The sequence below is a fragment of the Neolamprologus brichardi genome, chromosome 1 (assembly GCF_056152115.1).
Source record: "Neolamprologus brichardi isolate AB-2024 chromosome 1, ASM5615211v1, whole genome shotgun sequence".
NCBI classification, from domain to species: Eukaryota; Metazoa; Chordata; class Actinopteri; order Cichliformes; family Cichlidae; genus Neolamprologus; species Neolamprologus brichardi.
The window spans coordinates 33,108,106-33,124,043 of record NC_142104.1 but is presented as its reverse complement, the minus strand read 5'-3'; the positions used below and the strand labels follow the sequence as shown (position 1 = coordinate 33,124,043).

Sequence of the window (15,938 nt, the reverse complement as noted above, 5' to 3'; positions counted from 1 at the left end):
CTAAGAGCATGACAATCTGCCTTCTTTGAGCTGATTGTTTTCTTACCTGGAGGGTAGATGTAGGAGCAGTTATGACAAACAATTATAATTTTTACTGGATGACCTTACCCGATGTAAACATGTTCTCATCTCTTCCACAAAATCCTGAATACAATAGCAAGAGAACTGTAATTACAAATTTCTACAACAGAGGTATTATATAGACTCAAGTAAAAATCCAAGTGGTTTGTGCGACATATAGTAAATCTGTTTTGTTTTTTTTCATATGCCGTGCGCAGTGATTACAGTCAGCCAAGTAACAATACCGATAGGCAAAGTGAAGGCTAATTACTGGTTGTGAAATGAAGGTGAAGTAGTGCTTGATAAGATCTGCAACAAAAAAGTACCACAGCCATTTTATAAACCCAAATATCTCAAATTTTTAACTCCAGCGTTCTTAATCCATTTTGGTAATTATACCAATCCCAACCTTCTGTACTGGGGTTTCAATAAATAATAAAGCAATAATGCGGCCACTTACATACTTCCAAGCTCATAAGCTATTTAAAGAAACCACCAGCACATTCTGTGTAGATTAAAGCTGCATTATTTATGAATCTGAAGCAAGTCACATATGAGGCGGTCATTTGAGCACCTACTGGTGAAATTGCTGCTTTTCAAGCTTTTTAACTTCCTAAAATTTTCCAATGAAATGGTAATAAGCGATGGATATTATATTGCCTATAAATACACATACAGTACTGTGCAAACATTTTAGGCAGGTGAGAAAAATGCTGTAAACAAAGAATGCTTTCAAAAATGGAAGTGTTAATCACTTATTTTCATCAATCAACAAAATGCAGTGAATGAACAAAAGCGAAATCTTAATCAAATCAATATTTGGTGTGTCCACCCTTTGCCTTCAAAACAGCATCAATTCTTAGGTACACTTGCACACAGTTTTTGAAGGAACTCCACTGGTAGATTGTTTCAAACATCTTGGAGAACCAACCACAGATCTTCTGTGGATGTAGGCTTCCTCACATCCTTCTGTCTCTTCATGTAATCCCAGACAGACACGATGATGTTGAGATCAGGGCTCACTTCCAGTACTTCTTGTTCTTCTTTACGCTGAAGATAGTTGTTAATGACTTTGGCTGTATGTTTGGGGTCATTGTCCTGCTGCAGAATACATCTGGGGCCAATAAACAATCATTTATATTTCTGAAAGCATTCTTTGTTTACAGCATTTTTTCACACCTGCCTAAAATGTATATGAATGTGTAGATTATGCATGCAGGGAGAAGATTTTTGGTACTGGATGTTTTTGGCCAGTCAAATTAGAGCAAACTTTGGTTACAGGGTTAATTTAGCTATAAAGTCAAAAGATATGCCCATTTTATAACATAGTGAATATTGGTTCATTTGGAACAAGACCAATAAAACTGACCAGCCTAAAATGTCTGATAAAAACATCTTAATTCAAATGTATTGATATATTAAAGTGCAAGAAAATATATATGCTGCTTAGTGCATTATTGTACATACAATGTGTACATCCTTCTACTATGGAACGCCAGGACTGCCATAATGAATTAATTAAATACACCATTAAATAATTAAGAATTCGCTGAAGAGGAAGGAACACAGTAACTGATTCATCATAGCATTTCCCCAATTTACCAAAAAGATCAGGATAGAAAGAAGAGAGCAGACATAAAATTCAAACTTAGGTTTCCAGGCATTTCATTATTGTGCATGAAGGCAGGCAGACGTGGATGCTGTTAACATTTACAGAGTCCGTCTCAACATAACTAATCAGTGTGTAATTGGGGGAATCCACGCGGAAAAGCAGCAGATCACTGACATCAGAAGACTAATTAAATGGTAAATCTTACAAAGGTCAACAGTGTGTTGGCTAAGGATGAAGAGAGTAGCCACCATATGGCTAAAGATGTCCTCAAGAAGTGTGTCTTCACTGCTCTTTTAATCTTTTGAGCTAATTGTGCCCCCCCTGCACCCCCAGTCTTCTCGTGATTGTGGCCAGTGCTCAGGCAGACAAAATGTGGTCAAACTCTAATCTACTTAACTGCTTGGCACTTTGTTTTTCCAATTATGGTTAGGCCTTGTTATTGTAGTGCTGAAACCCGCTGACATCAGCATTTATTTGGCTTCCTAAGCAAATTTTCTACTCAGAGTTTAACAGACGTGAAACAGTTTTTACAGCGTAAAATAAACAGATACAACCAACAATTTATGAAAGAATCATTTATCCAATGAATACATAGAAACAGTGTGAGGATACTGATCCGATCACTTTTGCTGAGTGTTGTAATGAGTTATTATTTAGCTATTCAGCCCACAACAGTTCACTCTCACTGCTCTCACAGTGTAAGTTTTACTAAAGAATCTCATTAAATTTACTGCTAACCAACAAAGTGTCAGACTGGCTAATCAACACAGTGGAGCACCTGAAAGAGTACTTGAAAGATTGTGAAGATTGGACTTGTATTCATGTTCAGACTTTGAGCAGAGAACACTATAGAAGAACAGCCCATTTTATACTTACCTTTCATTTAGGGAGATGTAAATGAATTGTAAGGTTGCAAATTTTGTAAGGTGCTTTGTGATAACATTTATGTAAAAATTGTGTTCACAGCTTGTTTTTAGTTAAATAAAATATAGCTAATGGCAAGTTTTCAGAAATAGAGGTCATGTGTAAAATTCTTCAACACACCCCACTGAATGCATATTTATTAATTCATCTGAAATATGTGTTAACTTGTTTATTGAAAAATTTAAATGCATTGTTAGGTTGTTAAATTTCACAAACTTACAGAAACAAAATCAAGAAAAGGATCCTTAGTGTTTAAGTCCTCAGAAAGCGAATCCATAGATCTCCAGAGTGTTTCTGTGTGTCTATTTTAGCAGTTATTTTCTATTCAGCTCAGTCCCAGTAAGAAGCCTTTTGTCAGAGAGCTCTAAAAATACACCATAAGTGATTTTCTCTGTAATAAAAAGCAGACAGTTGGCTATTAGCTAGTTAAGAGTGTGTAATATATTGGAGCTTAAGACACCAGAGCTGAAATGCAAGCAAACATTGGACTTAGATTTATCATTCTGCCAAAACAGACCACGAATGAACACTGTGAATTTTGCTGGAATAAGCAGGATGCTGTTTTCTAAAGCAATTATGTCAGATGGTGTAAAACAAAATTAATTAAAGTGTTCATATGTCCAATCTTAGAGCAGTCGTTAGCGCAGTTATTCACACACGTTACAAGCGCAGACAAAAAGCAAACAAACAGTGAATGAGTACAGATGCCACTGCGCAGATGTCAGAGACCCAGCAGCTTGTGTCCCCTCCAGATTTGCATCTTTCACTTGAACCGCTCAACTGTGCAAAGAGACAAATGATGAAAATGAGCGGGGAGGCACGAGGGCATTGAAGCGTTAAGGGATGACGATGATGATGGCACTAACAGATAGAAGTATTGTTTGACACCTGTTCTAAATTTTACATTTGAAACTTTCCAGCAACCTTCCATCTCTTATCTCTAGTTTGATGTAAAAATCATGTTAGCAAAGAATATTTTATAGTTTGCTTTTCTTGGTTTTGAGTCCTTTCGCACCTTAATCATAAAATAATGTAGAAAGCTTTTCTCTTAGCCATAAACGTACTGGTATTTTGGTAAAACAAGAACACAGTCTTATTTAAATATGACAAGAAAGCTTGTTTCATATTTCCTACCTCAGTTTTGCACGCTTCTCCTCATTCCTCACCAGATCCAATCTCATACCTGCTCTGGCTAATAAACTGCCGCTTATGTAAATGCCACATGTATGATAATTCTAGCTTCTCAATAATAAATGGGAAAACCTCATGAATGAGCCAAATTAGTGCTGACCATCACATCAGCCCCCCAAAACTCCATCATTCTCTCTGTGACCTTTCTCTCCTGGCAACCTGAGGAAGTGGATGATCTCCAGTTAGACAAAAAAAGGGGTAGAAATGGGAGTTAATAGGCAGCTCCTCTGCAAACACTGGGAGTCTTTATGAATAGGAGGCAATCACACAGATCAAATATACAGCAAGGGGAAATGGGTCTGGAATTCAGGAGGCAAAAAAAAAAGAAAAGAAAAGAAAAGGAGGGGAAATACAAATTGAAGATGCTGGTAAATATAATAATGTGTGCCTCATGTAATCGTCCTTTTAAATGCAGATACTGAAGAGGAGTGTTGACTGATGTAGACAGAGGAGACACAAGGAGGAGTGCCTGGATGGGGACTGGTCTACAGTTACAAGACTTCTAGCACAGAGCTGGAGATTTTGTTGTCATTGCTGATTCTTTTTTGTTTGTTTGCTTGTTTGTTTGTTTGCAGACTTCATGACGATCCATGTCTGAGCAGCACCATTGTGCTGGCAATGTGACTGATTGATCAGTAGATGAACAGTAAAGATTAAGAGGATGACAAATAAGCATGCTGCTTACACAGCGCTTGGGGCTAATCCTACCCCCTCCACCACCCCCCGGGTTCCCTTTTGAGGACCTGCTGCTGAGGAGAGCCCACAGACAGTGACAGACATCGGAGGGAACACACACGCGCACACAACCTGTTCACGTGCAACAAGTGTCAGCTGGAGCTCATGACAGGACCCCAGCTCATCTGAACAACCACAGCAGAGGTTGCAACACACAGCACGGGCTCACCCTGCCATCTGTCCACCGGGGACCACCGGAGGCCCTGCGGCCCTACGTATTTTTCTTTGAAGCAACTGAGCAGAAGAGGACCAAAACTTTTTCCTATCTGCCTTTGTCAATCACTAGAGGAGATATTTTGAGAGAAAAATAATGGAGGATCACCTTACAAAGATACCCATGATGCCATCCTCTTCCCCCACCGAGTCATCTGGCAGCGGTGGGACTGATGACAGCAGGGGAGGTAAGAGCTCCACACCAACGACAACAAGTTGCCAATGGAGTCTGAAGAGTGTAACACTGACTTGGCTCTGTAACAGGGAGGAAAAGTTAGCACTTAAACAATATGAAAGTTTGAAACACCTGAAATTTTTTCAATTATCGGGTTATGCATCGGGTTATGAATGAAATCCAACACAAAAACATTAATAACTCTCATAAAACACATAATTATGAGCCAGCAATGCTTTTTTAAATTATAATTAAGGATTTTATTCAATTTTTGTGAGTGTTTAGACAGACTGTCCTGCTACCAGCAGACAGAGCTGACTGTACAGATGGCAGGCACATGTATGAAACAATACCAGCCCTAATGAGTGGCAATAACCGACCTACTCTGTGACTGTTTTTGACTCACAGCCAAGAGTCCTGCACCGGGCAAAGCTCTGAGCCCAGCTCTGGTCTGCAAAGTGTGTGGAGACACCAGCAGCGGGAAACACTACGGCATCTACGCCTGCAACGGCTGCAGCGGCTTCTTCAAGCGCAGTGTGAGGAGGAGACTCATTTACAGGCAAGAGGAAACTCAGCTGTAGACAGTTATTCCAGCTTCATCGTGTGACGTTTCCTCATCTATTTAAAATAGTCAATATTCAAGGTGAAAGGAATATAAACTCTGGTTTTAGCCTCTACAAACCCCATATTTTGCCAAATATTATTCTAAATTAAAGTGTTTCCTATTACTGTATAAGTAAATGCCTTTCAGATTAAAAAAAAAATTGTAGCAGCACAAGTCACTGTGAATGAAAAAAAAAATGCACTTTTTGCACTCAAATATAATAATAATAATAATAATAATAATAATAATTATTATTATTATTATTATTATTATTATTATATTGACAGAAAGTAACTTTTAAAGCCATAAAACATAAATAGCTTTAATAAATATATATTAAAATCCCTGGGGTATTAGTACACCTTTAATTCCATCTGTGATTAAAAGTAGAACCCAAAACTTTTCTTTTCCCTTTTGATGTTTTTCTTTTGATGAATGGCAGGTTAAAATTAAGGACTTAACCACACTGGTTTATTCAGAATTCGGACATTTTCCATATACATTCTGATCTTTAGTAATTATTATGTTCTTACTGCTTTCAATATTCTGTAAGCCACAAGAAAATAAGTGAATGTTATTTTGTCATTTTGAGTGGACTCTCCCTTTAAAATGCGTGACTGTTGGTTAACAGGTGCCAGGCCGGTACAGGCATGTGTCCAGTGGACAAGGCTCATCGTAACCAGTGCCAGGCATGTCGGCTGAAAAAGTGCCTGCAGGCGGGCATGAATAAGGACGGTGAGTCGTTTTAGCATTCATGAGCTTCATTAAACTGATTGGTGTCCAGTGGAACTCAAACATGAACCTGTGAGAGGTTAAAATCATTCCTGTATTATCACCTTAGATAACAGGTTGCGCCTTTCTGTCTCCCCCCTGCAGCGGTTCAGAACGAGCGGCAGCCCCGCAGCACAGCTCAGGTCCGCCTGGACTCCATCGATGTGGACCCGGAGAAGGAGCACCTGGCCACCACACGGGAACCCACCTCCTCTTCCTCCTCCTCCTCTTCCTCATCTTCTTCATCATCCTCCAATGGTTCTGTCATCACGTGGCCCCACATCACCTCCTCCATGTCCATCACTTCCTCTGTTGCAACCCAGCGCTGCATCAGTCCCCAGAACAACCACCGCTTTATGGCAAGCCTCATGACAGCTGAGACCTGTGCCAAGTTGGAGCCTGAGGATGGTGAGCAACAGTTGTCAAATGAAAGGTTTTTGCTGTAAATTTAAGGTGAAGCTTTCTCCTTCACATTAGGACTTGCAGGGGAAATGATGGTTAGAAAACACATATTCTTGGGTAAAACGCAAATAATTGGGGTTCAGTACAAATGGCAGAGCATAAGAGGGTGTTATCAGGTGGGCAGTGAAGAAGGTGGGGTTGATTTCAAATCTGTCATGGTTACATCTCCACTTACCGGAGCATGATGAGATCACCATGATGATCAATCCCATTCTGGAGTGATCACTATCTTTACTAGCTAACCAAATTTGCAACTCTGCTTAAATATTCTTCTAATTCAATTTAATATTTTAAAGTTACTATTTAGCAAACATCAGGCATTTAGTAGCATGTACAAAATGCTAACATGTGAAACTATGATGACATGTTCTTTAGTCTTAGAGAGACTTTTTTTTGTCCATATGGGCAGCTGCTGACTTTCAGCTGGAGCTCAAATTTTATGACTTTATTACATAGTAATAAAGTCTAATCTAACCTGAACTGAAGCTCATCACAACTACCTGAAGTTTAGTTTCATCTGTCTATGCAACAAGTTGGTTTTTTTCCCTCTGCACTCTTGATTCTGAGCTCATCTTTTCTGTTTCAGTTGATGAAAACATAGATGTGACCAGCAATGAACCAGAGCGGGCGTCTTCAGAGTACCACATGGCTTTGTACCCGTCTGGTTCTGAAAATGTATACGAGACCTCAGCAAGGCTTCTCTTCATGTCCGTGAAATGGGCCAAGAACCTGCCCGTTTTCTCCAACCTGCCCTTCAGAGACCAGGTAAGCTGAAAGTGAGGGTTTTTTTGTTTGTTTTTTTAAAGATAGTCTCTATAAACTTTTTCACTTTGCATTTGTAACTATTTTTAATAGGTTAAAATTGACCTCTATTCTTGTTAGAAAAAAAAGTATAATGATAAAAGACAAATTAAAGTTACAGAGATAAAAAAATAAAATTCAGATGTCTCTTTTATATCTAAAAATATATTGAATCATGATTTATCTTTATATGCGACAATGACAGAAAAAGAGAGAAATTATTATTTTTATCTGTAAATTCCAAATACCAATGTCATTATGTGCTTACAGGATTACATATGTTGATGTAACTTCATGTTCATGACATTCATGACATGGCCACAATGACCACAAAGCACATTCAGCATCATGAAATGACAATATGACATTTAACAGTACCACAAATACTGTCTGACTATAAATAAGTAAGTGAACACGGAATTAGTGGTCCCATTCCTGTTTGACAACATTACAATGTGATTGGCTCTGCAATAAAAGGGAATGTCAGGAATGAGCATCTATAGTTTTTCTTTGTGATTTCTTTGGGTCGACAGTGAAGCTGAGTACAGGGGTGCATATTCAGTTTCTGGTTTTTCTTCTTCACCAGGTCATCCTGCTGGAGGAAGCATGGAGTGAACTCTTCCTCCTCTGCGCCATCCAGTGGTCTTTGCCACTAGACAGCTGCCCACTGCTGTCTTTGCCAGACCTCTGCCCTGGCATGCAGGGAAAAACCAGCTACACTAGCCTGGACCTGCGCCTCCTACAGGAGGTCTTCAGCCGCTTCAAGGCCCTCGCTGTTGATCCTACCGAGTTCGCCTGCCTGAAGGCCATTGTGCTCTTCAAGCCAGGTGAGGAACAAAACACTATTCAGTTGCTTGTCTACAGTCTGGCAGATTACCTTTAACATGATCACAGTACTTAGCTATGTCCACTGTCATTGTTTTCAAGAGATAAGCACCACGCAGAGGCTCAAATTTCCCTCAGTGTGTTTTATTTAATTAAGATCACTATATTACCATACATGTCATTTAGTAATCATATCATCACTTTATAATTATGATGCCCATCAGTATGGTACATCAAAATTATAGTCTTTTTTTTTTATTACATGGAATGTTATACAATTTTTGTCAGGAACAGTTTTCCCTAGAAAGCAAAAATTCCATAAAGTATTTCTTCTGCTTCACAGAGACTCGAGGTTTGAAAGATCCAGAACAAGTGGAGAACCTGCAGGATCAGTCGCAAGTCATGCTGGGACAACACATACGGTCACACTACCCTAGCCAACCAGCCAGGTAACAACCTACCTGATAAAGGTCACCAATTTAATGGAACAAAATGACAAAACACAAAACAAAACTCCATTGTGTTTACAACAAAACACAGAATTCTTGTTCTTTATTATGTTTAAAAGTTAATTTCTGGATTTGAAAGTAACCTTCATTCCTTCATTCTGTTTCATGACAAGCATCCTTAATTTGAGGTTTTATATAAAAAACTGATTTCTCTTTTTAACTGATTCTACAATGTGAAAGGCTTTTGCTTTAAATCATTTGACATGGCCTTAATTTTATTATGATCTTTGTGTTTAGGTTCGGAAAGCTGCTTCTTCTCCTTCCCTCTCTGCGCTTTGTGAATTCTGAGCGGATAGAGCTGCTGTTCTTCCACAGAACCATTGGAAACACTCCCATGGAGAAATTGCTGTGTGACATGTTCAAAAACTAAAAGTATCACAGAGAAACCCATGCAGTCATCAGTAATCTCCTGCTTTGGATGGGATGATGACTGACAGATATTTGCTTTGTATATATACAAGAGATTCTGCATGCTGTTGTTTTTTGGCCACTTTATTGTCTTCTTTTGTCACTTCCACATCAGTTAATTTGACAAAGAAGAAAATTCAGTTCAGTTTTTGTCATAATGCGTTTTCTTTGTATTATATCAAGAGTCTCTGATTTGAAGTTATGGTCATACTAGTTTTGTTGTTGTTGTTTGTTTCAATAAAAATACTTTGTTTGGTAATAGTGTAATTTGTTTGGTAAAGTGTGTGTGGCCCTGCTGACGTTAATGTGACTGTTGTATTTATGTTGTTACGCCTTGAAAAAGTAAAAACAAAGAAGAAAAAATCAAAAATATACCTGTTGCTTTAATTCTATGGAACATGAATGTTTTCAGTATACTTGCTATGTTACTAAGAGCTTGCACTGAAACCATGAAACAGTGCCCTCTTCTGTCTGGTTAATACACAGATCCTTCAACACACTCTCACACACAATGAATATAATAAAAAAGATGACTAAGATGTAAGTTGAGCCCCTTTAATCTGTACCTCCTATTTAAATTAGAATTACGAAAATTAAGCAAAGTGTGAGTAAGACTAATGCTTATACTGGCGTATCAGCATTACTGCTTTCCACAGACGTGGAGAGTGACATTTCACTTTATGTCTTTGTGTTAAGCATTAACTGTATCAATTTTCTTATTGTTTCTCTTAAATACAGCTGTGGAGTCATTTGAAAACATTGTCATTCAGCCTTAAGTGAAACTTCATTATTTTGGCGTGTTGGAATAACAGCATCATGTATGTGACACCTTTCCACCCACTTTCTCAGTGAAACCAACGAAAAAACCAAAAAACATTGGTGAGACATCTTTAAGACTGCTGGTAGAAGCAAAAACACTTTTTCACTTTTTTTTACTCCAGATGAACCATTTTCACTCAAATTTTAGTGTGAATGTTGCAGAACACACACTGACAGTTTGGACTGACAGATTTTGGTCAGTCCAAACTGTCTGCAAATACGGGACAGAAATGCTTCTGAATTCTTTTGCAGCTTTTTGACAGGTATATATTGCTGTGTTACTGACAAGATTAGGAGCCAATGTGCAGGACTCAGAATCGCCACTGAGCTCAAAATACAGCTTTTTGTGCTGGACTCACAAGGATCAAAAATAGAAAAGAACTTAACTAGGGAGAGACTAGTAATTTGCTAACTAGGAAACTACACGAGACACTTGGAACATGAGGACACTCAGCAAGCAGGAATGAGGGACAACACAACAAAGGGCAAAGGGACACCGAGACAATAGCTGTGTCTCACTTCAGGGGCTGCATTCTTCGGAGGACCCGGCCTTCGCGGTCTACATGGGCCAGATCCTGCAAAGACCGAGAAGGCCGGAAGCAAGGCTGTGAAGTGGGACGGTCTAGCCTTCAGATTTGCCTCGCCAGCTGTCTCGGTGGAGTTTAATAAACTGAGCCGTCTGCTCCTTGCTATCTAAAATATAACAGGACATTAATTATTAATTAATGAAAGACCAAGACAGACTGTTAATTCATTTGAAAGCCTGATGCTTAGCATTGTCCACCCCAGCTGTGAAACTCAGAAACCAGTCTTACTTGTTATCATCTATCGTCCACCTGGGCCTTACACAGAGTTTCTGTCTGATTTCTCAGACTTTATATCTAATTTAGTTCTGAGCTCAGATAAAATAATTATTGTGGGTGATTTTAACATCCATGTTGATGCTAAAAATGACAGCCTCAACATGGCATTTAATCTGTTGTTAGACTCAATTGGTTTCTCTCAAAATGTAAAAGAACCCACCCACCACTTTAATCACACTCTAGATCTTGTTTTAACATATGGCATAGAAACTGAACATTTAACAGTGTTTCCTGAAAACCCTCTCCTGTCTGATCATTTCTTGATAACATTTACATTTACAATAATTGATTACACGGCAGTGGAGAGTGGACTTTATCAAAGTAGATGTCTTTCTGAAAGCGCTGTAACTAAGTTTAAGAATATAATCCAGCCACTGTTATCATCGTCAATGCCCTGTACCAACACAGAGCAGAGCAGCTATCTGAACGCTACCCCAACAGAGGTCGATTATCTTGTTAATAATTTCACCTCCTCACTACGTACGACTCTGGATACTGTAGCTCCAGTGAAAACTAAGGTCTCTAATCAGAAGTACCTGACCCCGTGGTATAATTCTCAAACACGTACCCTAAAGCAGATGACTCGTAATCTGGAGAGGAAATGGCGTGTCACAAATTTAGAGGATCATCATTTAGCCTGGAGAAATAGTTTGTTGCTTTATAAGAAAGCCCTCCGCAAAGCCAGAACAGCTTACTACTCATCACTGATTGAAGAAAATAAGAACAACCCCAGGTTTCTCTTCAGCACTGTAGCCAGGCTGACAAAAAGTCAGAGCTCTTTTGAGCCAACCATCCCTTTAACGTTAACTAGTGATGACTTCATGAACTTCTTCACAAATAAAATTTTTATCATTAGAGAAAAAATTACCAATAATCATCCCACAGATGTAATATTATCTACAGCTACTTGTAGTACCATTGATGTTAAGTTAGACTCTTTTTCTCCAATTAATCTTTCTGAGTTAACTTCAATAATTACTTCCTCCAAACCATCAACATGTCTTTTAGACCCCATTCCTACAAAACTGCTCAAAGAAGTCCTGCCATTGATTAATTCTTCGATCTTATATATGATCAACCTATCTCTAATAATCGGCTATGTACCACAGGCCTTCAAGGTGGCTGCAGTTAAACCTTTACTCAAAAAGCCATCTCTAGACCCAGCAGTCTTAGCTAATTATAGGCCAATCTCCAACCTTCCTTTCATATCAAAAATCCTTGAAAGAGTAGTTGTCAAACAGCTAACAGATCATCTGCAGAGGAATGGTTTATTTGAAGAGTTTCAGTCAGGTTTCAGAGTTCATCACAGCACAGAAACAGCTTTAGTGAAGGTTACAAATGATCTTCTTATGGCCTCTGACAGTGGACTCATCTCTGTGCTTGTCCTTCTTGACCTTAGTGCAGCATTCGATACTGTTGACCATAATATCCTGTTAGAGCGATTAGAACATGCTGTAGGTATTACAGGTATTGCACTGCAGTGGTTTGTATCATATCTATCTAATAGACTCCAATTTGTGCATGTAAATGGAGAGTCCTCTTCACACACTGAGGTTAATTATGGAGTTCCACAGGGTTCAGTGCTAGGACCAATTCTGTTTACATTATACATGCTTCCCCTAGGCAGCATCATTAGAAGACATAGCATACATTTTCACTGCTATGCAGATGACACCCAGCTCTATCTGTCCATGAAGCCAGATAACACACACCAATTAGTTAAACTGCAGGAATGTCTTAAAGACATAAAGACTTGGATGGCCACTAACTTTCTGCTTCTTAACTCAGATAAAACTGAGGTCATTGTACTCGGCGCTGAAAAGCTTAGAAATATGGTATCTAACCAGATTCTTACTCTGGATGGCATTACCTTGGCCTCCAGTAACACTGTGAGGAACCTTGGAGTCATTTTTGACCAGGATATGTCCTTCAACGCACATATTAAACAAATATGTAAGACTGCGTTCTTCCATTTGCGCAACATCTCTAAAATTAGAAATATCCTGTCTCAGAGTGATGCTGAAAAACTAGTTCATGCATTTATTACTTCCAGGCTGGACTACTGCAATTCATTATTATCAGGATGTCCAAAAAACTCACTGAAAAGCCTTCAGTTAATCCAAAATGCTGCAGCAAGAGTACTGACAGGGACTAGAAAGAGAGAGCATATTTCTCCTGTTTTGGCTTCCCTTCATTGGCTTCCTGTTAAATCCAGAATTGAATTCAAAATCCTGCTCCTCACATACAAGGTCTTAAATAGTCAGGCCCCATCTTATCTTAATGACCTTGTAGTACCATATCACCCTATTAGAGCACTTCGCTCCCACTCTGCAGGCCTACTTGTTGTTCCTAGAGTATTTAAAAGTAGAATGGGAGGGAGAGCCTTCAGTTTTCAGGCCCCTCTTCTGTGGAACCAGCTTCCAGTTTGGATCCGGGAGACAGACACTATCTCTACTTTTAAGATTAGGCTTAAAACTTTCCTTTTTGCTAATGCATATAGTTAGGGCTGGACCAGGTGACCCTGAATCCTCCCTTAGTTATGCTGCAATAGATGTAGGCTGCCGGGGGATTCCCATGATGCATTGAGTTTTTCCTTTCCAGTCACCTTTCTCACTCACTATGTGTTAACAGACCTCTCTGTATTGAATCGTATCTGTTATTAATCTCTGTCTCTCTTCCACAGCATGTCTTTTATCCTGTCTTCCTTCTCTCACCCCAACCGGTCGCAGCAGATGGCCGCCCCTCCCTGAGCCTGGTTCTGCCGGAGGTTTCTTCCTGTTAAAAGGGAGTTTTTCCTTCCCACTGTCGCCAAAGTGCTTGCTCATAGGGGGTCATATGATTGTTGGGCTTTTCTCTGTATCTATGAAGCGCCTTGAGGCGACATTTGTTGTGATTTGGCGCTATATAAATAAAATTGAATTGAAATTGAATTCGAGTAAATTCCCTACCATCTCACACTGTTTAATCAGTTTTCTGTTTGAGGTTTATTCAGCTGTATGAAACTTTAATCTCAGCCAAACCGATTTACTCGGGAACAAATAGAACACTGAAAAAATCCAAACAATAACATTTTTAAGTTATCTAAGTGACTTATATATCATGTTTAACCTGAGTAGTGAAACACCGCGCAGGGTCTGAAAACGATGTGCCGGGAGTCCAGTGTTCTCGCCGGCTCTAGTGAGCCTTGGCCACCCGGTCAGCTATCGAGCTGGTGAGTAACAGACGTCTCAGAAAACGTTGGAGCACTTTTGCAAATATGTGATGTCTTGATAAATCGAGCAGATATTTGCAGTTTACACACCTACATTCTAGCCTGAAAATATGTTAAAAGTTTATTTTGTGACCCAGAAAGAGTAATATTTCAAATTCGTTAGCCGCACTTCTTCACCATTGCCGCATTTGAAAAGTATTTTTATATTATTATGGAAATATTAGGAATAATAACTTAATTAATAAAGTATTGTAAAGAGTAATAAGAGTAATTTTACAACTAAGTAGCTGCCACCATTGTTGGAAACTGGAATTGGCTGGGCCGTGCTATGAATTCTGGGATAGGTTGGGCCAGGAAGGATACACCCAACCCATCCTTCAAATCCGGGGAAATGAAGGACGCATTTGTCGGCTGCATTTGGAGCAGCCTTCAAATTACGTTGCGTTGCTGTGATGTAATCGGCCTTCAAATGCAGCCTCTGAAGGATGGACTGAGATACAGCTGGTATACAGTCGATAAAGGAAGAGGAAACAAAAGCAGTTAAACTGAAAACAATGCACACAGGATAAGGGGACCTTCAAAATAACACAGGAACCTCACACTTAGACAAAACAAACATGGACACATGACTGAAACACGGGTCACAGAAAGTAACAGTTACAACTTATCATCAGTTATCATGCTGTAACTGCTCATTATTATGTTATTTCTGCTTAATGTATTTTGTCTTTTTTGTGAAAAGCATTAAATTCAAAATACAAATACACATTTGAATATATAAGTATATGTATTATACTCCCATGTATTTCTATGCCTCTGACTGTCACCCTTCCAATATTTAAAAGGTAAACAAACAAACAAAAATATTTTGACCAGACTGTAGTCAGACACCTGACTACATCAAGAAGTAGTAGGATCTTTACACTCTGTACCACGTGTCTTCACATTGCCATCTACACAGTGACCTTATAACAGTATTATTAAAATGAAGTAAATTCCACCTTGAAATGAGGTTTGAAATGATGAGTTCTATGTGGTTTAAATGAGCGTTGGTGTACCTCAGCCAAATGTCAGCTTGATAAGAAACGTCAGTCAGTATTTCTTTACCTTTTCATTCAAACACACTGCTACTATCAAAGAGACACAGCAGAGGAGAGGAAGTGGACCCCTGCTGCATTTCATAGAGACATCAAACTTGTTTTTTTATGCCTGTAAGCTGAATTTAAAGAGCAAGAAACTGAAAACTCTTATTTTAACACGAATATTTTTCATTCTAAGCTGAAACTGAGCTTGAAGTCTGGAGTTTAAGAAGTTAAGAACAGCATCCAGCACATCTGTGGAGATTTTTCTATGTTGAAATAGCAGCATTTGAGCCATCTGGATCCAGTGCCAGGCCCTTACAGTCCCAGTCTTTGGATCAGATCAGTTGGCCCTCTGCAGCCTTATGACGGAAACTCACCAGTCCAGATTAAAACACTTTCAGCTCCCACAGGCACCAGATTTCCCAGCAAAATATGCTTCGACTCAAATGGTGCCATTAAATTTTCTTTTAAGATACACAGCATGAGCACTGGAAATCATCATAAAGTCCTGCTTCAGCTGCAGTTTGGAGAAGGTGAGGTCTGTTGTTAGTGTTCGTCCTCTGCAGCGGCACTGGATGCTCGTCACATGGTTTCTTTCTGTCTCATTTTTATTTCATAAAACTTTAAGTTGAGGTCCTTACGTAACGTGTCCCATTCTCATTTTCACCTTTCT

At 39.1% G+C, this 15,938-nt stretch overlaps 1 protein-coding gene across 1 annotated transcript; it reads left to right on the top strand.

Moving 5' to 3' along the window:
• The first annotated feature begins 4,566 nt into the window (after positions 1-4,566).
• On the top strand, positions 4,567-9,488 carry LOC102788062 (photoreceptor-specific nuclear receptor-like). The gene is made up of 8 exons (XM_035909122.2): positions 4,567-4,923; positions 5,319-5,469; positions 6,146-6,249; positions 6,391-6,693; positions 7,334-7,512; positions 8,135-8,375; positions 8,717-8,822; positions 9,120-9,488. Exons 1-8 carry the CDS (start codon positions 4,833-4,835, stop codon positions 9,250-9,252), a joined length of 1,308 nt encoding a protein of 435 aa, XP_035765015.1. The 5' UTR covers positions 4,567-4,832; the 3' UTR covers positions 9,253-9,488.
• Positions 9,489-15,938: the final 6,450 nt, after the last annotated feature.

What these genes read in the sequence shown, in the direction of transcription:
- LOC102788062 (XM_035909122.2), top strand. Translation starts at nt 4,833, where the DNA reads ATGGAGGATCACCTTACAAAGATACCCATGATGCCATCCTCTTCCCCC. An exon ending in CATTGTGCTCTTCAAGCCAG is followed by an intron (nt 8,376 to 8,716) that starts GTGAGGAACAAA and finishes TCTGCTTCACAG; the next exon opens with AGACTCGAGGTTTGAAAGAT. An exon ending in TACCCTAGCCAACCAGCCAG is followed by an intron (nt 8,823 to 9,119) that starts GTAACAACCTAC and finishes CTTTGTGTTTAG; the next exon opens with GTTCGGAAAGCTGCTTCTTC.